This window comes from Brachyhypopomus gauderio, chromosome 4, assembly GCF_052324685.1.
Source record: "Brachyhypopomus gauderio isolate BG-103 chromosome 4, BGAUD_0.2, whole genome shotgun sequence".
NCBI classification, from domain to species: domain Eukaryota; kingdom Metazoa; phylum Chordata; class Actinopteri; order Gymnotiformes; family Hypopomidae; genus Brachyhypopomus; species Brachyhypopomus gauderio.
The window spans coordinates 25,234,765-25,253,951 of NC_135214.1; the positions used below are offsets into that span (position 1 = coordinate 25,234,765).

At 46.7% G+C, this 19,187-nt stretch overlaps 2 protein-coding genes across 3 annotated transcripts in view; one reads left to right on the forward strand and one right to left on the reverse strand.

Moving 5' to 3' along the window:
• Positions 1 to 8,521, forward strand: part of c7a (complement component 7a) — a 10,242-nt gene extending 1,721 nt beyond the window's left edge. Inside the window, exons 6-18 of the mRNA XM_077003266.1 lie at positions 527 to 665; positions 1,308 to 1,451; positions 1,579 to 1,822; positions 2,788 to 2,913; positions 3,117 to 3,283; positions 4,086 to 4,314; positions 4,504 to 4,675; positions 4,860 to 4,947; positions 5,106 to 5,238; positions 5,669 to 5,857; positions 6,255 to 6,342; positions 6,817 to 6,995; positions 7,627 to 8,521. Coding sequence (XP_076859381.1) covers positions 527 to 665; positions 1,308 to 1,451; positions 1,579 to 1,822; positions 2,788 to 2,913; positions 3,117 to 3,283; positions 4,086 to 4,314; positions 4,504 to 4,675; positions 4,860 to 4,947; positions 5,106 to 5,238; positions 5,669 to 5,857; positions 6,255 to 6,342; positions 6,817 to 6,995; positions 7,627 to 7,820 — 2,092 coding nt within the window. The 3' untranslated portion in view covers positions 7,821 to 8,521. The remainder of the gene's footprint in view (positions 1 to 526; positions 666 to 1,307; positions 1,452 to 1,578; positions 1,823 to 2,787; positions 2,914 to 3,116; positions 3,284 to 4,085; positions 4,315 to 4,503; positions 4,676 to 4,859; positions 4,948 to 5,105; positions 5,239 to 5,668; positions 5,858 to 6,254; positions 6,343 to 6,816; positions 6,996 to 7,626) is intronic.
• A 982-nt stretch (positions 8,522 to 9,503) lies between these two features.
• On the reverse strand, positions 9,504 to 16,121 carry rgs7bpa (regulator of G protein signaling 7 binding protein a). Of its 2 annotated transcripts, XM_077003267.1 has the most exons (7): positions 14,886 to 16,121; positions 14,015 to 14,181; positions 11,728 to 11,858; positions 10,965 to 11,109; positions 10,811 to 10,881; positions 10,601 to 10,680; positions 9,504 to 10,187 (listed from the first exon to the last, which is right to left on the reverse strand). In XM_077003267.1, the coding sequence occupies exons 1-7, from the start codon at positions 15,021 to 15,023 to the stop codon at positions 9,999 to 10,001; spliced, it is 921 nt and encodes a 306-aa protein (XP_076859382.1). In that variant the 5' UTR covers positions 15,024 to 16,121; the 3' UTR covers positions 9,504 to 9,998. The 2 variants fall into 2 exon arrangements, with proteins under 2 accessions (XP_076859382.1, XP_076859383.1); XM_077003268.1 differs by having other exon boundaries at positions 10,049 to 10,680; positions 14,886 to 16,113.
• Positions 16,122 to 19,187: the final 3,066 nt, after the last annotated feature.

Genomic DNA, 19,187 nt, shown 5'->3' on the forward strand with positions numbered 1-19,187 from the left:
GGGTAACACACACACGCACACGCACACACACACACAACACACACACACACACACACCACAGATAGAGCTCACGCACTTGGGGAAACACACACACACACACACACACACACACACACCACAGATAGAGCTCACGCACTTGGGGAAACACACACACACACACACATACCACAGATAGAGCTCATGAGCCTGGGGTAACACACACACACCCACCACAGATAGAGCTCATGAGCTTGGGATAACTAACACACACACACACACACACACACACACACACAAACACACAAACATACACACCACAGATAGAGCTCACGCACTTGGGGAAACACACACACACACACACACACACACACACACACAAACACACAAACACACACACCACAGATAGAGCTCACGCACTTGGGGAAACACACACACACACACACACACACACACACACACACACACACACACACACACACACACACACACACACACACACACACACACACACACTAAGAGCTCTGACTGTATTGTCCTCACCTACAAGGTTCGATGCAGTAAGACAGCAGTTCAGAGGGTCTGTGATTAACACTAAGAGCTTTGGTGGTCAGTGTCGGAAAACTTTTAGTGGAGACCATCAAGACTTCTACAGACTGCCTCAAAGTGTCCTCACATACACCTTCCAGGTAAGAGGAACAAAGACTTCAAAAAGAGGGGTGTGGGGGAGGGGCCACTGAGGAGGGGTGTGGGGAGTGGCCATGAAGGAGGGGTTTGGAGGAGGGGGCTGCTGAGTCAGATCAGGGATTAGCAACCACATGACTCCAGGAGTAGATGTGAATCGTGGGAGGTTGATAGGAACAGGCTCCACCCCCAGGTATGAAAAGCCTGCCCCTTTTTGTCTATCAGACTTATAATACCACATGAGTTCACTGAGGTAATGTGGGGTAAGCATTTTTATAATCAATACAAAATTTTACCAAAAGCCAAAGCAGTATAGTTCAGATCAAACTCAAGTTCTGGTTATATTACAGCAAGGCCTTAGAGTAGTCCAGTCTGGAAGTGATAAATGCATGAACCTATGAAGATGGTATGTTCATAATCTTTGCAATGATCCTGCATTGGAAAAACAAGTCAAAGAAACATCTCTCTGTTGTAGAGATGTAACTAAAGATGTTCACTGATGGATCAAAGCATCCACAGGGCTGATTGGATTTCCTCTCCTCACAGCAGCTGATTGGCTGTTGAAATGGACGACATGTTTAGCTGAACCAGAAAATTGAATGCAAACTGACACGGATTTAACTGCTTTATTTTAAATCATCTTTAAGGTAAACGCTAAAAATGACTTTTCAAATGAGTTCTACAAAAGCACGTGGCACTACATGAAGAACGTGGAAAATCGTGAGACAACAAAAGGCACAACCTACGGTCACAATCACTTCACCTCAAAGGAAGTCCTGGACATTATGAAGGTAACAGTTATCATTTTACATGGTAGAGTTGTGGTCATCTCCTTTAAAACACACCCAGACGTGTTATATGTATCGTAGATGTCGACTGAGCCAGCACTGTGTGGTCTCTGATAATGTCTCCCACCAGGCCAGGCAGCTGGTGGAGATTACCAGCAAAATAGACGTGGCACAGTTTCAGAACCAGCCCCCAGAGTACCTTCCTCTCTCAGAGGCATTCTGGAAGGTTCTCTCGTCCCTGCCTGTGGTATACGACTATGCTGCCTACCGTAGCGTGCTGGAAAGCTTTGGGACGCACTACCTGGCTGAAGGCACCCTGGGAGGGCGTTTCCATGCACTGTTGTACTTGAGCCAAGAGTTGGAGACAAAGAGCAGTAAGAGGTTTTCACACTGTTCAGTCTCACGTGCTGGGGTTCAACACTGTTCAGTCTCACGTGCTGGGGTTCAACACTGTTCAGTCTCACGTATGGGGTTTCAGCACTGTTCAGTCTCACGTGCTGGGGTTCAACACTGTTCAGTCTCACGTGCTGGGGTTCAACACTGTTCAGTCTCACGTGCTGGGGTTCAACACTGTTCAGTCTCACGTATGGGGTTTCAGCACTGTTCAGTCTCACGTGCTGGGGTTCAACACTGTTCAGTCTCACGTATGGGGTTTCAGCACTGTTCAGTCTCACGTGCTGGGGTTCAACACTGTTCAGTCACACGTATGGGGTTTCAGCACTGTTCAGTCTCACGTGCTGGGGTTCAACACTGTTCAGTCTCACGTGCTGGGGTTCAACACTGTTCAGTCTCACGTGCTGGGGTTCAACACTGTTCAGTCTCACGTATGGGGTTTCAGCACTGTTCAGTCTCACGTGCTGGGGTTCAACACTGTTCAGTCACACGTATGGGGTTTCAGCACTGTTCAGTCTCACGTGCTGGGGTTCAACACTGTTCAGTCACACGTATGGGGTTTCAGCACTGTTCAGTCTCACGTGCTGGGGTTCAACACTGTTTAGTCACACGTGCTGGGGTTCAGCACTGTTCAGTCTCACATGCTGGGGTTCAACACTGTTCAGTCACACGTGTGAGGTTTCAGCACAGTTCAGTCACACGTGCGGAGTTTCAGCACTGTTCAGTCTCACGTGTTGGGATTCAGCACTGTTCTGTCTCACGTGCTGGGGTTCAGAGGTCCTATGTGTCCTGTGAGACAGTGAAAGCAACATTCCACACACTGCACCCTAGGAGAGGTTCACTTGAACTGGTCAGTGCTGTTTTTTATAAAGGTTTATTGTGTTGTGTAATGTTGGACACCCTCATTCCTGGCCCTGTCCTTTTTCCTCTTCCTTTATGCACACAGAACACCAGATAATAGATTTTTTGGAGTGTGTTACAAAAACCCACACGGTCCTGTTCTTCATCTCGTGGACCACTACGGACTGCACAGAGGATTACAGGAGTATAGAAGCAGAAGGGGACAATTACAGTAAGACATTTTCTCCTGAATGACTTCAGACATGTTGTGTCTAGTCCTCCCTTGAGGAACAGTGCTGTGGTGTGTGCTTGTCCCAGCATGCTGTGTGTGTGAATGTGTGTGTGTGTGAATGTGTGTGTGTGTGTGTGTGTGTGTGTGTGTGTGTGTGTGTGTGTGTGTGTGTGTGTGTGTGTGTGTGTGTGTGTGTGAAACAGAGCACTTTAGTGATGTGAGGGTAGTACAGGGGAGGGCACGTGGAGGACATCCAGCTTACATCGCCAAGCTCAGCGCTATCGACATCACCAAAGGTGAGGAGAACCGGAAGAGCTTCAGCATGTGGGCGGGCTCAGTGAAGGACATGCCCATACCCATCAGCCAGAAGGTTCGATCTGCAAAACATCACACCTCTCACCAACTGCCTTACATTTACATTTCATATACACATTCACATTACACCTACACATTTACATTTACATTACACATACACATTTACATTACACCTACACATTTACGTTTACATTACACATACACATTTACTTTACACATTTACATTACACCTACACATTTACATTACCTCTAAATATTTACATTACACCTACACATTTACATTACATCTACACATTTACATTACACCTACACAATTACATTACACCTAAATATTTACATTACACCTACACATTTACATTACACCTACACATTTACATTACACCTAAATATTTACATTACACCTACACATTTAAATTACACCTACACATTTACATTACACCTAAATATTTACATTACACCTACACATTTAAATTACACCTACACATTTACATTACAGCTACACATTTACATTACAGCTACACATTTATCATTGTACCTACACATGAATATTTACAGTGCACTTACATTTGCCTACATAAAGATATAGAAAAGGTAAATAAAAGAAACTGAAAGAAGTGAAAGAAACAGGAATGGGTGGAGGAGGTGGTGGAGGAGATGGTGGAGGAGATGTGGTGGAGGAGGTGGTGGAGGAGGTGGTGGAGGAGATGTGGTGGAGGAGATGTGGTGGAGGAGATGTGGTGGAGGAGGTGGTGGAGGAGGTGGTGGAGGAGATGTGGTGGAGGAGATGTGGTGGAGGAGATGTGGTGGAGGAGGTGGTGGAGGAGATGTGGTGTGCTTACGGTCTCTGTGTGGAGCAGATTCGGCCCCTGTACGAGCTGGTGAAGGAGGTGCCTTGTGCAGGGCTGAAGAAGGTCCTGCTGAAACGGGCCCTGGAGACCTACCTGAGAGAGGAGGACTCCTGCCGCTGCAGACCCTGCTCCAACAACGGCCTGGTCATGGTCCAGGATGGAGCATGTGTGTGTGTGTGTAAACCGGGAACATCTGGCTCCGCCTGTGAAAGTGGAAGTCCACTAGATGAGCAGCCAGGTAAGCACACACACACACACACACACACACACACACACACACACACATAGATGTATATAATAAATAAAATGATGTTTGTATAGAATATGTAGTTAGTGTAGATGTACCAACAGTGCCATGTGCATACTTTTGTTTGCATGTGTGTGTGTGTGTGTGTGTGTGTGTGTGTGTGTGTGTGTGTGTGTGTAGGGGTGATCCATGGAGGGTGGGCCTGCTGGTCTCCGTGGAGTTCTTGTTCTGAAGGTAGACGTAGGCGTACACGCTCCTGCAGTCGCCCTGCGCCCCAGAACGGGAGAGAGTGTGGAGGCAACGCAGAGGAGACCACACCCTGCGAGAGTGAGCATGAACTAGACTACCTACGGTGAGGAAGAGCACTCCTGATTACAGAGCACTCCAGATTACAGAGCACTCCTGATTACAGAGCACTCCTGATTACAGCCAGGCTCTGTCACACCCTTTCTGTTCAAGACCATCAGGCCACTGAACATCTCAGGGTTCTGGAGTTGAGTGTGTTGAGTAATAAATGGGTTGTCATTTGTTTGTAGTACAATGGAGCCTCATTGCTTTGCTATAGACCTGATACCAAGAAAGAAGTGCAGTCATCCACCCGGCCTCTTCAACGGGTTTGTGTTGGTGAGAAAACCTGATTTCATCTGTCTGTTCTTAAGTGCCTCTCAGTTTTTGAGTGCCTCTCTTTTTTTAAATGTCTCTTTGCAATGTTCATTTTTTTAATGTCTCTATCTGCAATGTTCAGTGTTTCAGTTCACTGTTCCTCTAACCCTGTTCCGCAGGAACCCAAAGACTTTTATGCTGTGGGCAGTAAGGTTGAGTACTCCTGCATTGATGGCTACCATCTGACCGGAGATCCCATGGCTGAATGCACAGAGGAAGAGACCTGGAAGAGACATCCAATGGAATGCAAGAGTACGGCAGTGTTGTTTTAGTTGGCCTTTATATCCCTGGTTGTGATAGTGTAGTGGGGTGGCCTTTTGTCGTGGACTAACCCCCACCTCTCTTAGAAACAGAAACTCTGCCCCAGCAGATGGGGTTAGACTCAGGCTTTATGAATGAGAGTAGAACTTTGGTTCTTTGGTCCATCTGATGTTCAGCGATCTTCATGGTCTGATCCATACATACATTCTTCCATTCTGATCATGGAGGTTTCACCGGGTCGTGGCATCACAGACACATTCTTGATCTTGTTATGAAGCTCACTGGTGTTCTGACACAACACTGCCACCTACTGGTACTCATACACTACACTGCCACTGTTACCGCATATTGGACATATATGATCCTACTTAAGAAGCAAATTTACTCATGGTTTTTACTTGTTTTTCTTTCCCTCTGGTAGGGACGACATGTGGCCCACCAATCCTCCCCGTGGGTGTCACTGGCACACCCTGGAACGTGAGCTACAGGATTGGAGAATCTGTCCTCCTGAGCTGCCCCACAGGGACCAGGATAGATGGCCCGGGCGAGATTCTGTGCAACTCTGGCCTGTCCTGGTCACCTGAACCAAAAAACACAAAATGTGTTGCAGGTAACACCCTAATAACATCCAGGTAACACCCTAATAACATCCACACCCCTAAAAACATCCAGCTAACATCATAATAACATCCAGCTAACACCCTAATAACATCCACACCCCTAAAAACATCCAGCTAACATCATAATAACATCCAGCTAACACCCTAATAACATCCAGGTAACACCTTGATGCAGGACCCTGATTGAGGGGTGTGAGGAAGGTTACCCTGGTGGAGGTCACTTCAGGGCAATGTGTAATGAGGGCTTCAAATGCTATTTGATATTTTGTGCTTTTGACACACAAAACATGGGTTAGTGGTTTCTTCTGTATCAGAGTTTGAGGGTTTCTTTATTTGAGCATGTGTCATGGTTTAGATGTTGGGTGAGCTTTAGTGTTTCTGCTACAGCTACAGAACGTCCGGCTCTGGCCCGGTGCCAGCCATGGGAACAACAGGCCCAGGGCAAATGCGTCTGTAAAGTTCCTCATGAGTGCAGGTATGGATTCAGCCACATTCAGTCTCACAGCTAGCCCAACTCAATCACACGGCTAGCCCAACTCAATCACATGGATAGCCCAACTCAATCACACAGCTAGCCTAACTCAATCACACAGCTCAGCTAGCCTAACTCAATCACAGACCTAGCCTTACTCATACAGCCAAGAACCGTTCACTCATGTTATAAGCCCCAACTCACCACCTACTTGGATTTTCTTTTAAGTTATTTGTTCAGTTCATCATGGTTTTGTGTCTTGATTTGGTCAATTTGCTAATGAAACATGAAAATACATAATTTTGATAAATGGCAGATAAAAAAGACGTTAAAAACAAGATTCCCAGATATTCCTGACTTTCCATGTCTGGAATAGACTTTTTAAAATTCTGTGAGAACCATGTGGTTGGTGTGTCCTTCTGTGTGTTTTCCCAAGTGTTTGGCACATTTTCATACAAGCTCACTGTATGTGGTCAGGCCCTCCCTTGATGTGTGTGTCACGCTCAAGGGCCGAACCAGCAGACAGACTGTATGTAAAGTCCGCGCACTGCACTGTCTGGGTCACCAGTACAGTGTAGCTGAGCACAGCGCCTGCCAGTGGCCACAGCCTTCTACTGCAGTCTGTCCCCAGTGCTCTCTCTGGACCACATGTGATGGTAAGACACTGCAAAATGCCTTGCAACTCACAATGAAACAGCACTATGGTGACCGTAAACGTGTGCATCACCGCCACTCCACAGGTTTGCTTAGCATCTTGGCGGGTAGCCAAGGGTTTGATTTTCCACTCTGCAAATGTAAAGTGTAGCTAAATGAAGCATCAGTATATAATTGTAAATTGCAAATGAAGTGTCAGTCTGTAAATGTAAAGTTTAAAGAAGTGTCAGTCTATAAAAATGAAAAAAAAAAGTAAATGTAAATGTGCCATATTTGTCAATTGTGATTTTCACCCCAAATTTGTCCCCTGCATTTACCCATCTGTGCTGTGATAATACACACACACACAAACACACACTAGTGATCACTAGAGGGCTGTGGTACACACGTGCCCAGAGCGGTGAGCAGTCCTAGCCCGGCGCCTGGGGAGCAGTTGGGGTTTAAGTGCCTTGCTTGAGGACACTTCAGTTATGGCCTGACGCCTAGGAATTTAACCCACGACCCTCTGGTCACAAGACCGGTTCCCTAACCACCAAACCATGACAAAAAATGTAAAGTGTAAATGAAGTGTCAGTCTTTAAATGTAAAATGTAAATGAAGTTTCAGCCAGTGATGCTGTACTCATGGTTGCAGAGGAAACGCAGACCTGTAGGTGCTGGTCACTGAATGAGTGCTCATCCCCGGACCGCTGGATTCTCGTGTGTGCACGTCTAAGCACAGAGGACACGCCCACCACGGTCAGCGAGTGTGAGGTGGCCGTGCGACAGTGCCGAGGGGAGACGCCACATGTCGTCAGCTTGCAGCCCTGTGATGCTTCAGCTCATTAGGTGAGGTGTTCAAACACCTCATCACCACCTTTCCCCTGGACAGAAGAACGGCCATAATCCACCATTTACCTTCAAATAAAGGAAGACGCCACATTCTTATTCTAGAACTGTTGTGTTTTCTGGAAACACGCTGCTTTGTTCAGTCTGACTCTTGACACTACAGCAGACCAAACATACATACAGCAATCTGCTCATTTACTCGACTGCATTCATTACTGAATGTATCTTTATTTAAGGCTTGGAAAATGACTATACAGTATTATTATATTATAATAAATAATTATATACTTATATTGTGTATGACAAACAACAGATGTGGAACCAGTGCTCCCAGTTCAGATGAGTAAATACAGTGGTTTGGGTCGGTTTGGGTGTTGGCAGGACACACCGCCGTAATCAGCCAACGTTCCTCTCTCTGCCAGCAGACAGACAGGCAGACACGCAGACAGACCCCATGTCACCAGTGCCAGTAATTAAACGCCTGCATGAGTAGCAGTTTTTATTTACATGATCCACTCACTACAGGCTAAATCAAGTGCAGACAACCAACCGCCGTCAGGATCAGGATCAGATCTAGATCTGGATCAGATCTGGATCGGGATCAGATCAGGATCAGTCTTATTAATAACACATTTATACACTCCTTTTTTTTACTTAAACCAATGGACATAACTGGTTGAAAATAAAAGCAGAAAAACCTGCTCTGCGTCAGTTAATGAAGATGAGTTTGTTACTCTTAAGGGCTGTCGGGCACCCGCTGTGAGCGGACACTGCTGCAGTGCGTCATTCTACTGCTGTGCCCCCTGCTGGCCACTAGGTGGTGTCGAAACACCTCGACTCGCGAAGAAAGCGATTCAAATGCTTCGAAATGTTATAATCCAATATAATCGATTCCTGTATCCTGTATATGATCGTATTATTATTAAACATTAAACACACACCAGGCCTTCAACATAACACTTGTAGTATTGTTTTCACTGACTATAATCCAAAACTGTATAAACAGCTCCTCAAGTCCAGTCTTTGCCAAATGTGACATTTCATTATTATAACGCATCATGCATGAACCTCATCACCAACTCTTACTCACAGCACTGGCATTTGATGTTCATCCTCGACAGGGGCTCTGGTCCAAAAAGCCCAGCTCAGTTGATCAGTGAACAGCAGTAGTGCCAGCTTCTGTCGGAAATGTTTCCCGATTTCTCAGTCAGTCTGTGTGACTGGAATACATTTATTTCAATCCCTTATCCATGAATTTCTGGAGCAAAGTTTTAATAGGTTATTGATTGTGCATACAATGTGCTGAATGTGAAGAACCATATTAGCATTACAGTAAACATGAGAAAGAGTGTTTTGCATTCTGTCTCATATTGAAAGGGCAAACACAGCGGCCTGTTTTCTGAAAAACGTGTATGAAGGCAAAGTGAACCTTACCTCCGTGTTTATTTTTCTTACTATAGCTAAGTACTCTGCTGTTTTCGATACTGAGCGTTCAGTCATTTCAGTAAACGCAGATGGAGAAGTTCAGTTATCAAATGGCAAACGGTCTTGTCTTTGTAATGGAATCATGATAGGATATTTCTGCTCTAATTTACCATTGCCTCTAAATTAATATATTACCATCAGTCATGCACAGATAAGCAGAAAGCGCGCGTGCACACACACACACACACACACACACACACACACACACACACACACACACACACACACACACACAGTGCCAAGATAACCAGTGTGAGGCTAAACACATTGGAATCATTGGAAAAGTTTTATTGTCTGTGTAAAATGCCACAGTTTTAATCCTGCCCCTATCCTAACTTCAACCTCAACCTCAGTCCCAACCCAAAGCCCAGCTCCAGCCTGAGACAAACCAAACCTTGGCCCACCCCACCTCCCCAGCACCAGTCCCCCAGACGTGTTTGGCTTACTGCTCCAGTCAACCCAGTCAACTAAGATGTCTTAAAATAATCAGATTTTAAAAGCAGTGTTGAATGCTACACTTACATTAAGCATTAGTGTACAACTTCAGGATTTCTATTTATATAGATTTATTTATATGTACAAAGGCTTTTTCAGGTATTTCATATCCCTAAAGATGGACAAAAACAGAAAAACAATTACAGGTTTTTCGGTTTATGGAAGACTAAACAATAGTGTAATAAACAATAGTGTAATCTATAGTGAAATAAAGAATAGCGCAATAAATGTACAGGCGAAATGCAGGGACCCGAGACAAGACCAAACATGTCCACCGTTTGTATATGTTGTACCATGATACCTCCAGGCAGTAATAGATGAAGAAAACAGCTCTGGAGCTATGAGAGTTCCCACCAGTTGTTCCCACCAAATGTCCCAGTTTCCGATCTGCAACAAGCATGCAAAATTAACTGTAGAATAGTGCATTTTAAATGACCAGCAGGGGGAGCTATGGAGCAAGATAAACACGGCCAGTATAATCAACCTATATCAGATCTTCAGGTAGCATAATGGTGATGAAGATAAGCTACATTCACTTATATAAAAAGAAAACTGTCCGTATTAATCATATACTGGTATGTTGGTACTGTATAGATATATTTTTATGATTAGTGATATTACAGACATATTACAGCTGTTCTATATAAACAGGAAGTTGGACAGCCCTCACCAGTAATTAAACGCACTGGTTTGGGAAATGGCAGTAATACTATTGACTGATGAATGTCACACATTATGAGGGACCATGGGAAATGTAGTCTTTGTGGCTCAATCCTGGGCAAGAGCTCTTAACTAGATACCAGGCAACATAAGCCGAAGAAACGCCTCTTCCTCTGCCTGACCAGAGGGTACGGAGTCAGATTCAACAAGCTGCTGTCATCTGGAAACAGACAAAAACAGGAGACATTCTCACTTATGCTGTGACATGAATGTAAACTATGGATTATTTGATTGTGATGGAGGATAATGTAGCAGAAGAGCAGAAGTTAACAGATTAGATGTTCACCCACCTTGATTCTTCAGTGGTAACGGCATCGTCTCCCTGAGTTTGCTGAGAAGGTTCTTCATGTCCGTCATGTCACTGTGCAAAGTGGCCATACCAGCATAATTAGAATTAGGAACCAATAAAATTCCTATGAAAGCCAGTATGAAGTTCTCACTTACTGCTCGATGTTCTCGATGTCTGTGGCTACCAGGGAGCAGGCGAGATGGCAGTCCAGTGTGGAGGAGCTGGATTCCTCCAGGATGGGAATACCGGAGTTTTCCTCTCTCCGACTCTCCATCCTGGATGAAGCAGACGAGTTCATCCCTGCAAGACATTCAGGAGAGGACCACACTCAGGAAACACAGAGAACACAGAGAACACAGCGAGTGCATTAAAACCTGCTGGAATTCAGTACCAGACTCTGGCACACGGGCCTGGATGTGACACGCTGCAGTTCAGAACTGCAACATGGCAGTCCAGGTCACACATACACAGAGCAGAAATCAGAGCTGTTGCTGTCTCAGAACTCTGAACTGGGAGATCACAGTCTAACTCGCACTGCACAAACATATAAACTGGACCATATGCAAACAACCAGACGTGAGATCAGTGTCAGTGCAGATTAAGTTGACATATGTGACTATATGTGAGTGCTGCAAGGCCTCTCAGCCCCCCCCCCCCCCCATGTAGCCCCTCCTCCCCCCTGTAGCCCCTCCTCTCCCATGCAGTCATGTATAGCTCCGCCTCACATCTGCAGCCCCTCCTCTCTCCTGTAGCCCTGCCTGGTCCTGTAGCCCCTCCTCCCCCCTGTAGCCCCTCCTCTCCCATGCAGTCATGTATAGCTCCGCCTCACATCTGCAGCCCCTCCTCTCTCCTGTAGCCCTGCCTGCTCCTGTAGCCCCTCCTTCTCCCTGCAGTCCCACCTCCTCCCTGTAGCCCCACCTCTCCTGTGCAGCTGCAGGGAGCCCAGCAGACATACAGACTTGAGCATCTCTGTTAGGAACATCTCCAGACAGCACTGCAGCTGGATAAAGAGTCTGCAGATCTCCGGATGGATCTCCCCGTCCTCCGGGCTGTGGGAAGAAAACAGCAGCTGTGAGTCTTACAGACACACTTCCCCCAACCCCTGCCCCAACCCCTGCCCCAACCCCAACCCCTGCCCCAACCCCTGCCCAAGGTCCTGCCCCTGGTCACTGTTTCTGAGACCAGGCTCAAAGTGAAGGGTGAAGGGTTACTTTTAGCAGAGAGACCCGTTAGACATCTTCTACCCCCATGGAGACTGTTTCAAGTATCCTTTTCAGTTATTCATGTCTGTTACACATTGTATGTAGACTTTAGCAACAACGGCTAGGTGTCAAATGGAGTCATTCATGCACATTACAGAGTGGCTAGTGGATGTGAAGGAGGTAACTCATGCTTCACTGACAGAGTGGAGACAGGAAGTGAACAGAGACATGAAGACAACAGGAAGAGAGCAGGGACGTGAGGAAGAGAGCAGGGACGTGAGGAAGAGAGCAGGGACATGAGGAAGAGAGCAGGGACGTGAGGAAGAGAGCAGGGACGTGAGGAAGAGGGCAGGGACGTGAGGAAGAGAGCAGGGACGTGAGGAAGAGAGCAGGGACGTGAGGAAGAGAGCAGGGACGTGAGGAAGAGAGCAGGGACGTGAGGAAGAGGGCAGGGACGTGAGGAAGAGGGCAGGGACGTGAGGAAGAGGGCAGGGACGTGAGGAAGAGAGCAGGGACGTGAGGAAGAGAGCAGGGACGTGAGGAAGAGAGCAGGGACGTGAGGAAGAGAGCAGGGACATGAGGAAGCAGATGAACAGCGAGGGTCATGGGTCAGACCTCTCAGACCAGTACTGTTGGACACCAGTACTCTGAGCTGGAGACCAGTACTGTTGGACACCAGTACTCTGAGCTGGAGACCAGTACTGTTGGACACCAGTACTCTGAGCTGGAGACCAGTACTGTTGGACACCAGTACTCTGAGCTGGAGACCAGTACTGTTGGACACCAGTACTCTGAGCTGGAGACCACTACAGAACCAAATTCATGAGACCCAATTCAACGATGACACATGGAACCTTCTATGAAGAAGAGAGAAGTCTTTCTCTCGCTCACACACACGCATACAGACATGCACATACACACATTCACTAAACACTGCTCATAATAAGATCACGTTTGCGCTTAGCACAAACTCACTCACTGCTGCTCCTTAGGATGGAGCTCAACTACTGAGCTTTCTCAAAAACTATCGACTTTCTGCCCCTTACAGACACGGTGGCCCTTACAGAAACACCAAAATCACCCATCACTAAAATAGGGTAGAAGTCCATACAGCTGCTTAATGGAAGTGTTTAACCATTTTTCACTGTCTGAGCAAGAGAAACCTCACAGGTCCAGTAGTTCCAGCAATGCCATTATCCCTGGACGCCTGCCCTGTTTGCCATGCTGAACTCTAATCCAGCAAGACAAAAGCACCCAATCAGAACCCCTGACAGCCTGGACGTGGCGTTGGATCTGGGTGAGAACTGAACAGGAGGGCAGTGAAATTAGGGAAGGTCATAATCCCCACAGCATGACCTGCCGCTGAGATTATATACAAACAAGTAAGCGTAATCCAGGCTGCATCTGAAGAATTAATTCGTACATGTCTACATCGTCCTTATTTCTTATAACTGTATCTGTTTTTTGCAGTACTGATGATTAAGCAACTTTGTGCTTGTGCTTACTGAAGAGCAGAACAGAGTTACACTGCTATGAAACTGATGCTGAAACCCCCAGTAAGCTGTAAGATGGTGTAGAGTGGACATCTAGAGCGGTGTGTGTAGACGCCGCACGGAGGGAGACGCTGGCACAGGCCCGAGCGGAAACGCAGCTCAGATATCAGCGGCATGACAGAACACGAGAACATATTCTCATATGACCACCTCCGCTGCACCAGAGGAGAACAGCAGATCTCTGTCTGACCTCACGTTTACACGCAACAAACACCGTTCAGTCTTAACGTCAACACTCACATTTAACAATGGCTGCTTATTATTCACATCAGTATGATAAATTAATTTTGTGGCACCTGATCATTGGAGAAAATTGCACCTACAGAAAATAAGTTTGACTACGGTACATGTCAGTGATTGCACGGATGAGCGGAACCGCCTCTTCAGAGACACTCCAGAACTCGGGTCCGCTACCAGTCTGGTGTCACCTTCCTGCGTGCGTGCTTTTACCCTGATATTGCAGACAGCTTTTGATGTGCCGCTCGCGCCATCTCACAGCCTTTAGTGCGAGTCTCGTGCATCTTCGCGCGCAGAGAGGGGCAATCAGTTGAGATTTCCCCAATTGAAATCACGAGCTCCCGGTAAAGGGCCACAAGTGTATTGAACTCTTGAACCACCTGCCGGGAACGAAGAAGACATAAAGCGCATGAGACCCCCGCGCGCATCACACAGAGACCATCAGACGTTTGTTTCGCGTTTGATCGGAGCAGCTGGATAATGAAATGCACGCCGCGTGGCCTATATATATCCTATATAAACATCCCTGGTCCATTCGAGATACTGACTAGCCTCGTTAGTTGCGAATATTCCCTTTAATCGCGTGTTTTTGGTGAACACACTGTACCTACAAGCACTGATGATAACAACTATTTTTTTTTTTTAAATAAATGATTAATTTCTTCTAATGTATTAGGAAGGTCTGCACGTCCCGTGTGAGCGTTCAGAGGAGTTTCACACGGTTCCTTTGCTACAAAGGCAATCTTCTGAACGTTGTACCGTTACCTACTGATGCGATATTCTTCATCATTAATCCGCCACGAGGCTCTACCGTCGAGCACACCTTCACAAGAGCCTATTACTTAAAACTATCCCGGAAACAATCTGCGTTTCGATGCCTAACAAGCATTTGTACCATATGACAAACTTCACTCAGTGGAAGAGGCTGCCATTCTACACCCGTATATATAGATCAAGAAGGCGTGGTTGTCAAACGTTATTAATTAATTACATTCACTGTCGTTTGGAAATGACCAGACATGTATAGTTTAACAGCTGAACCAGCATCGCCTGTCAGAAAGGCGCCCGTGATGTCGGTACCCACCGTCCTGCAGTCCGCCGCGGCTCGCAGCGCCTCCGAACTCTCCCTGCGCGCGCGCTCTTCGGGAGGAGGCTTGGATGTTTGGAAGACGGACCCGGCGGTTCTGGGGCGGGTTTTGCGCCCATTCGGTGCAGAACTCATGCATACGCATCAAGCGAGGAAACTGTCCTAACGTGAAACGCCGTTCAGCCCGGTTTGACTCGCTGGGTCGAGCCGCCCGCGTTCGTAGGGCGGAGAAGCGCGAGGACTCTGGTACGCGTTAGAGCGCGTTGTGCTGACGGGCGTTGACGCGCAGCGGGATCAGACGGGCGCCCGGGGCTCCTCTCCGCATCGCCGCGACTACGGGGCGAGTCACCTTCACTCCAGCAGAGCCGCGAGTCGTGATGAAGTGGGCTCGCTCCCGTCGGTTTGACGTGAAAAAGAAATGGGGGGGGGGGGGGGGGGGGGGTAGAGAGATCAAAACGCAAGCATGTCCTACGCCGAATCCTCCAGCCTCAGCCGCGCTATCAGCGTTTTAAAACCTCACAACTGCAATGTCATCACAACAGATCGAGATAAACAAACGTGTCCACACGCGGCCTGCAGCTTGAAGCTTACGGAGACATCTGGTGCTGTATCAAACACGCGGACTAACCTTGGTAGGCGCTGAAGGCCTGACGTGGCACGATGCACTGCGCCCTTATAGGACAGGAATACTAATAGTACTAATACTAATACTAATACTAATGCACCAGCCTACACGCGCTCGAGCGCCTCGTCAAACTAGTTAATACAACGTCGACAGTCGCACCGCTTTGAGGCTTTTGGTGAACATCGTTGGAAATTTTTTTGATTTTGTCAGCTTGCGTAACCTTAGGTTTTTTAAGGCTCAGGTGCATTTTGGTACCGCCACCAATACTAATTTTATTAGAAAAGTCGTGTCCTTCAAATTTAAAATGCGCAAAACGTGTCAAAATTAGCCGAAAAGCTGTTAAAAAATTGTAGGAAAAAATCACACTGCCCCTTTAACAACTGGTAAGTTTTGTTGATGAGGAAATAAAAGTTACTAATATGCCAACGTCTGTTCCATAACCAGCGATGTAAATGTGCTCGTTTATTATTTGAAACGCAACAATTTCAAGAGTTTCTCGAGAGGAGCAGAACACTGAACAGTTTTATACTTCAGAGACGTATATAAGAATAACGCGAGACTCGCGGAGACTGCGGGGGGCGCCGCAGTCATTGATGTCCACAGCTAAACTAGTTCTCAATAACAGGAATACCAGTTCGACCTCAGAAGGCGGCTGTATTAATGTCGTTATGTGATATATCAGTATTAAAGTTAAAGCCGGCTATGGGGTTCAGTGGAGTTACTATTAAGCAGCTGATCTGGTGGTTGGGGGATCAGTTGGGTGGAAGTATCCTAGTATTGTGGGTTTGGTGTGTCCTGTGGACTTCACACGTGTCTGTCTGTGTTGTAGTGCTGTTTGAACAGACCTGTATTACTTTCAAGTCTAGTTCACATGAAATCACCTTTCATTTCTTCTGTAAGTGGGGCTCTCCTCTGAATGTCCTCATAATCATTGTTTTTAGTGAATCTCTTACTAGTAAGGCAAAAGAGAAGTCCACTACTCAACACATAATCTTAACAGTCCACTACTCAACACACAATCTTAACAGTCCACTACTCAACACATAATCTTAACAGTTCACTACTCAACACACAATCTTAACAGTCCACTACTCAACAAACGGCCTTAATAGTCCACTACTCAACACACAACACAACGCAATCTTAACAGTCCACTACTCAAAACACACTCTTAACAGTCCACTACTCAACACACAGCTCAACACAATCTTAACAGTCCACTACGCAACACATGGTTTTAACAGTCCACTACTCAACACATGGTTTTAACAATTCACTACTCAACTCACAGTCTCAACAGCCCATTACTCAACACACAGTCTTAACAGCCCACTACTCAACACACATTTCAGTGTTCAGAATAGCATCTCTAAACAGGTGTTCAAAACAGCATGTCTAAACAGGTGTTCAGAAAAGCATGTCTAAACAGGTGTTCAGAAGAGCATCTCTAAACAAGTGTTCAGAACAGCATCTCTAAACAGAGGTGTTCAGGAGAGCATTTCTAAACAGGTGTTCCCACACCAGGTACCACTCATCCATGGTGACCATGGCAACCTTTCAAACAGGTTCACCCAAAATTGAAGAAAGGGAAAATGTGGCCTACCATCCACTTTGGGCCCCTAATACCAATTGAGCATCATTTAAACAGCACAGCCTACCTGCCATCCCTTAATGGCCACAGTGTACCTGTCTTATGACAGCTACTTCCAGTAGGATAACACACCATGTCATGAAGCTGGTTACTTCAACATGACAATGAGTTCACTGTACTCAAATGTCCTCCACTGTAACCAGATCTCCATCCAGTAGATCACCTTTGGGATGTGGTGGAACAGGAGATCCAGATCTCAGTCCAGTAGATCACCGTTGGGATGTGGTGGAACAGGAGCTTCTCAACATGGATGTGCAGCAGACAGACCTGCAGCTATGTGATGTCATCATGTCAATGTGGACCAACATCTCTAAATAATGTTTCCAGCACCGTGAATCTGCCTCAAAGAGTGATGACAGTTCTGAAGGCAAAAGGGGGCCGACCTGCTCTGGTAATGTCACCAGCGGGTGTGTCGGTGTGCACGGCTGCACACGGCTGTGAGCAGCTATTATTGTGCAGAAACGGAGAGTGCTTTTCCACAGGAGTGATCCCTGTGTTCTAGACTCAAAATGGCCCGCATGATGACGGTTTCATTTTAGCTGCTGAAATTACAGCTGAGAAAATGCTGGATTCTGAGCTCCACGGAGACGAGCCCTCAGTGAGAAGCTGTTCTGTTCTGGAGAGCTGATGTGTTGCTGTTGACTCAAGGGAACCATAGCAGAGTGTAGTGGGTGAGCCCCTGTAGCCCAGAACCTCCCTCTGTAATTACCACCCTCACACCCCACAGGCCTGCAGGAGTCTGGCTCCACTAGGTGTGTCATTACCAACTATTACCCAACGCATCTCAATAAGCCACTCCCACAAAGCCCCTCCTCCCGTTTCTTTAACATGGGAGAAATCTACCTGCTATGGGCCTAGAATGTGCCCTCTGCTGTGCCCTCTGCTGGTCAACCACCAACCATGCAGCAAAGATGTAATAAAAATTTAATGTGAGAAAACTTTTCTTTTGCAGGGCAGCTTAGATTCTCATTATGTTGCGTTTTGAGAAAATGTATTGAGATGATTGTATCTCAAAAGAAATGCTAAACAAAGAGAGAGAGAGAGAGTGTGTCAGGGTGACTGTAATAATCCAACATGATGTATCTACTCCCCACAAACGCCACCAGCAGTCTGTTCTCCCCATCAGGACAGCACTTCTTCACGCCGTTCATCACTCAAACGGCTCTTCTGCACTTACCCCCAGACCCCCGTGGCATGATGATGTCATCGACCTTGAGCCCCACTCATCAGGCGTGAGGCAGGACTCCGAACACACAGGCCTTCTGTGTTGGCTCTCACAGGAAATCAGCCTCTCTAATCATCCTAATCAGTCCAGAGTGAGAGTGAGTGCAGCGCAGTTTAAAGGGAAATCAATATTCTGACAGTAATAAAAATGCAGAGGTGATGCTGAATGCTGAAGGTCTGTGAGTTGGTCCTATCGGTGTGCCAACGGGACCGTGCATGCCCTCTACTGGCGGCAGAGGGACACGAGGATTATATTTTAATACTACGTTGATATGGAACAGTGTGGTCTAAAAGTATGTTGTAGAAGTTCTTCTTTCTGTAGAGTTTGTGCTCTCAACATGTGGGTCTGTACTGCTGAAATTAGAGCGGACAGCTTACAGAGTACACTGCAAACATTCCTACCAACTAACGGTTTCATCCACATACTCCAACCAGCTATTTTATTACTCACACCTCACACCTATGCTCTGTACATCTATACTTTGTACATCTACACTCACTGGGGTGTTCACTGAGAGCAGGGTTAGGTCTACACTCACTGGGGTGTTCACTGAGAGCAGGGTTAGGTCTGCACTCACTGGGGTGTTCACTAGGAGCAGGGTTAGGTCTACACTCACTGGGGTGTTCACTGAGAGCAGGGTTAGGTCTGCACTCACTGGGGTGTTCACTAGGAGCAGGGTTAGGTCTGCACTCACTGGGGTGTTTATTTGGAGCAGGGTTAGGTCTGCACTCACTGGGGTGTTTATTTGGAGCAGGGTTAGGTCTACACTAACTGGGGTGTTTATTTGGAGCAGGGTTA

Bases quoted from the DNA above. Each gene is read 5' to 3' on its own strand.
- rgs7bpa (XM_077003267.1), bottom strand. From the start codon at position 15,023: ATGAGTTCTGCACCGAATGGGCGCAAAACCCGCCCCAGAACCGCCGGG. The intron at 11,859-14,014 runs GTAAAAGCACGC...TTCTTCCCACAG, and splicing joins AAGCTGTCTGCAATATCAGG to CCCGGAGGACGGGGAGATCC. The intron at 10,882-10,964 runs GTAAGTGAGAAC...CACTTTGCACAG, and splicing joins GACATCGAGAACATCGAGCA to TGACATGACGGACATGAAGA.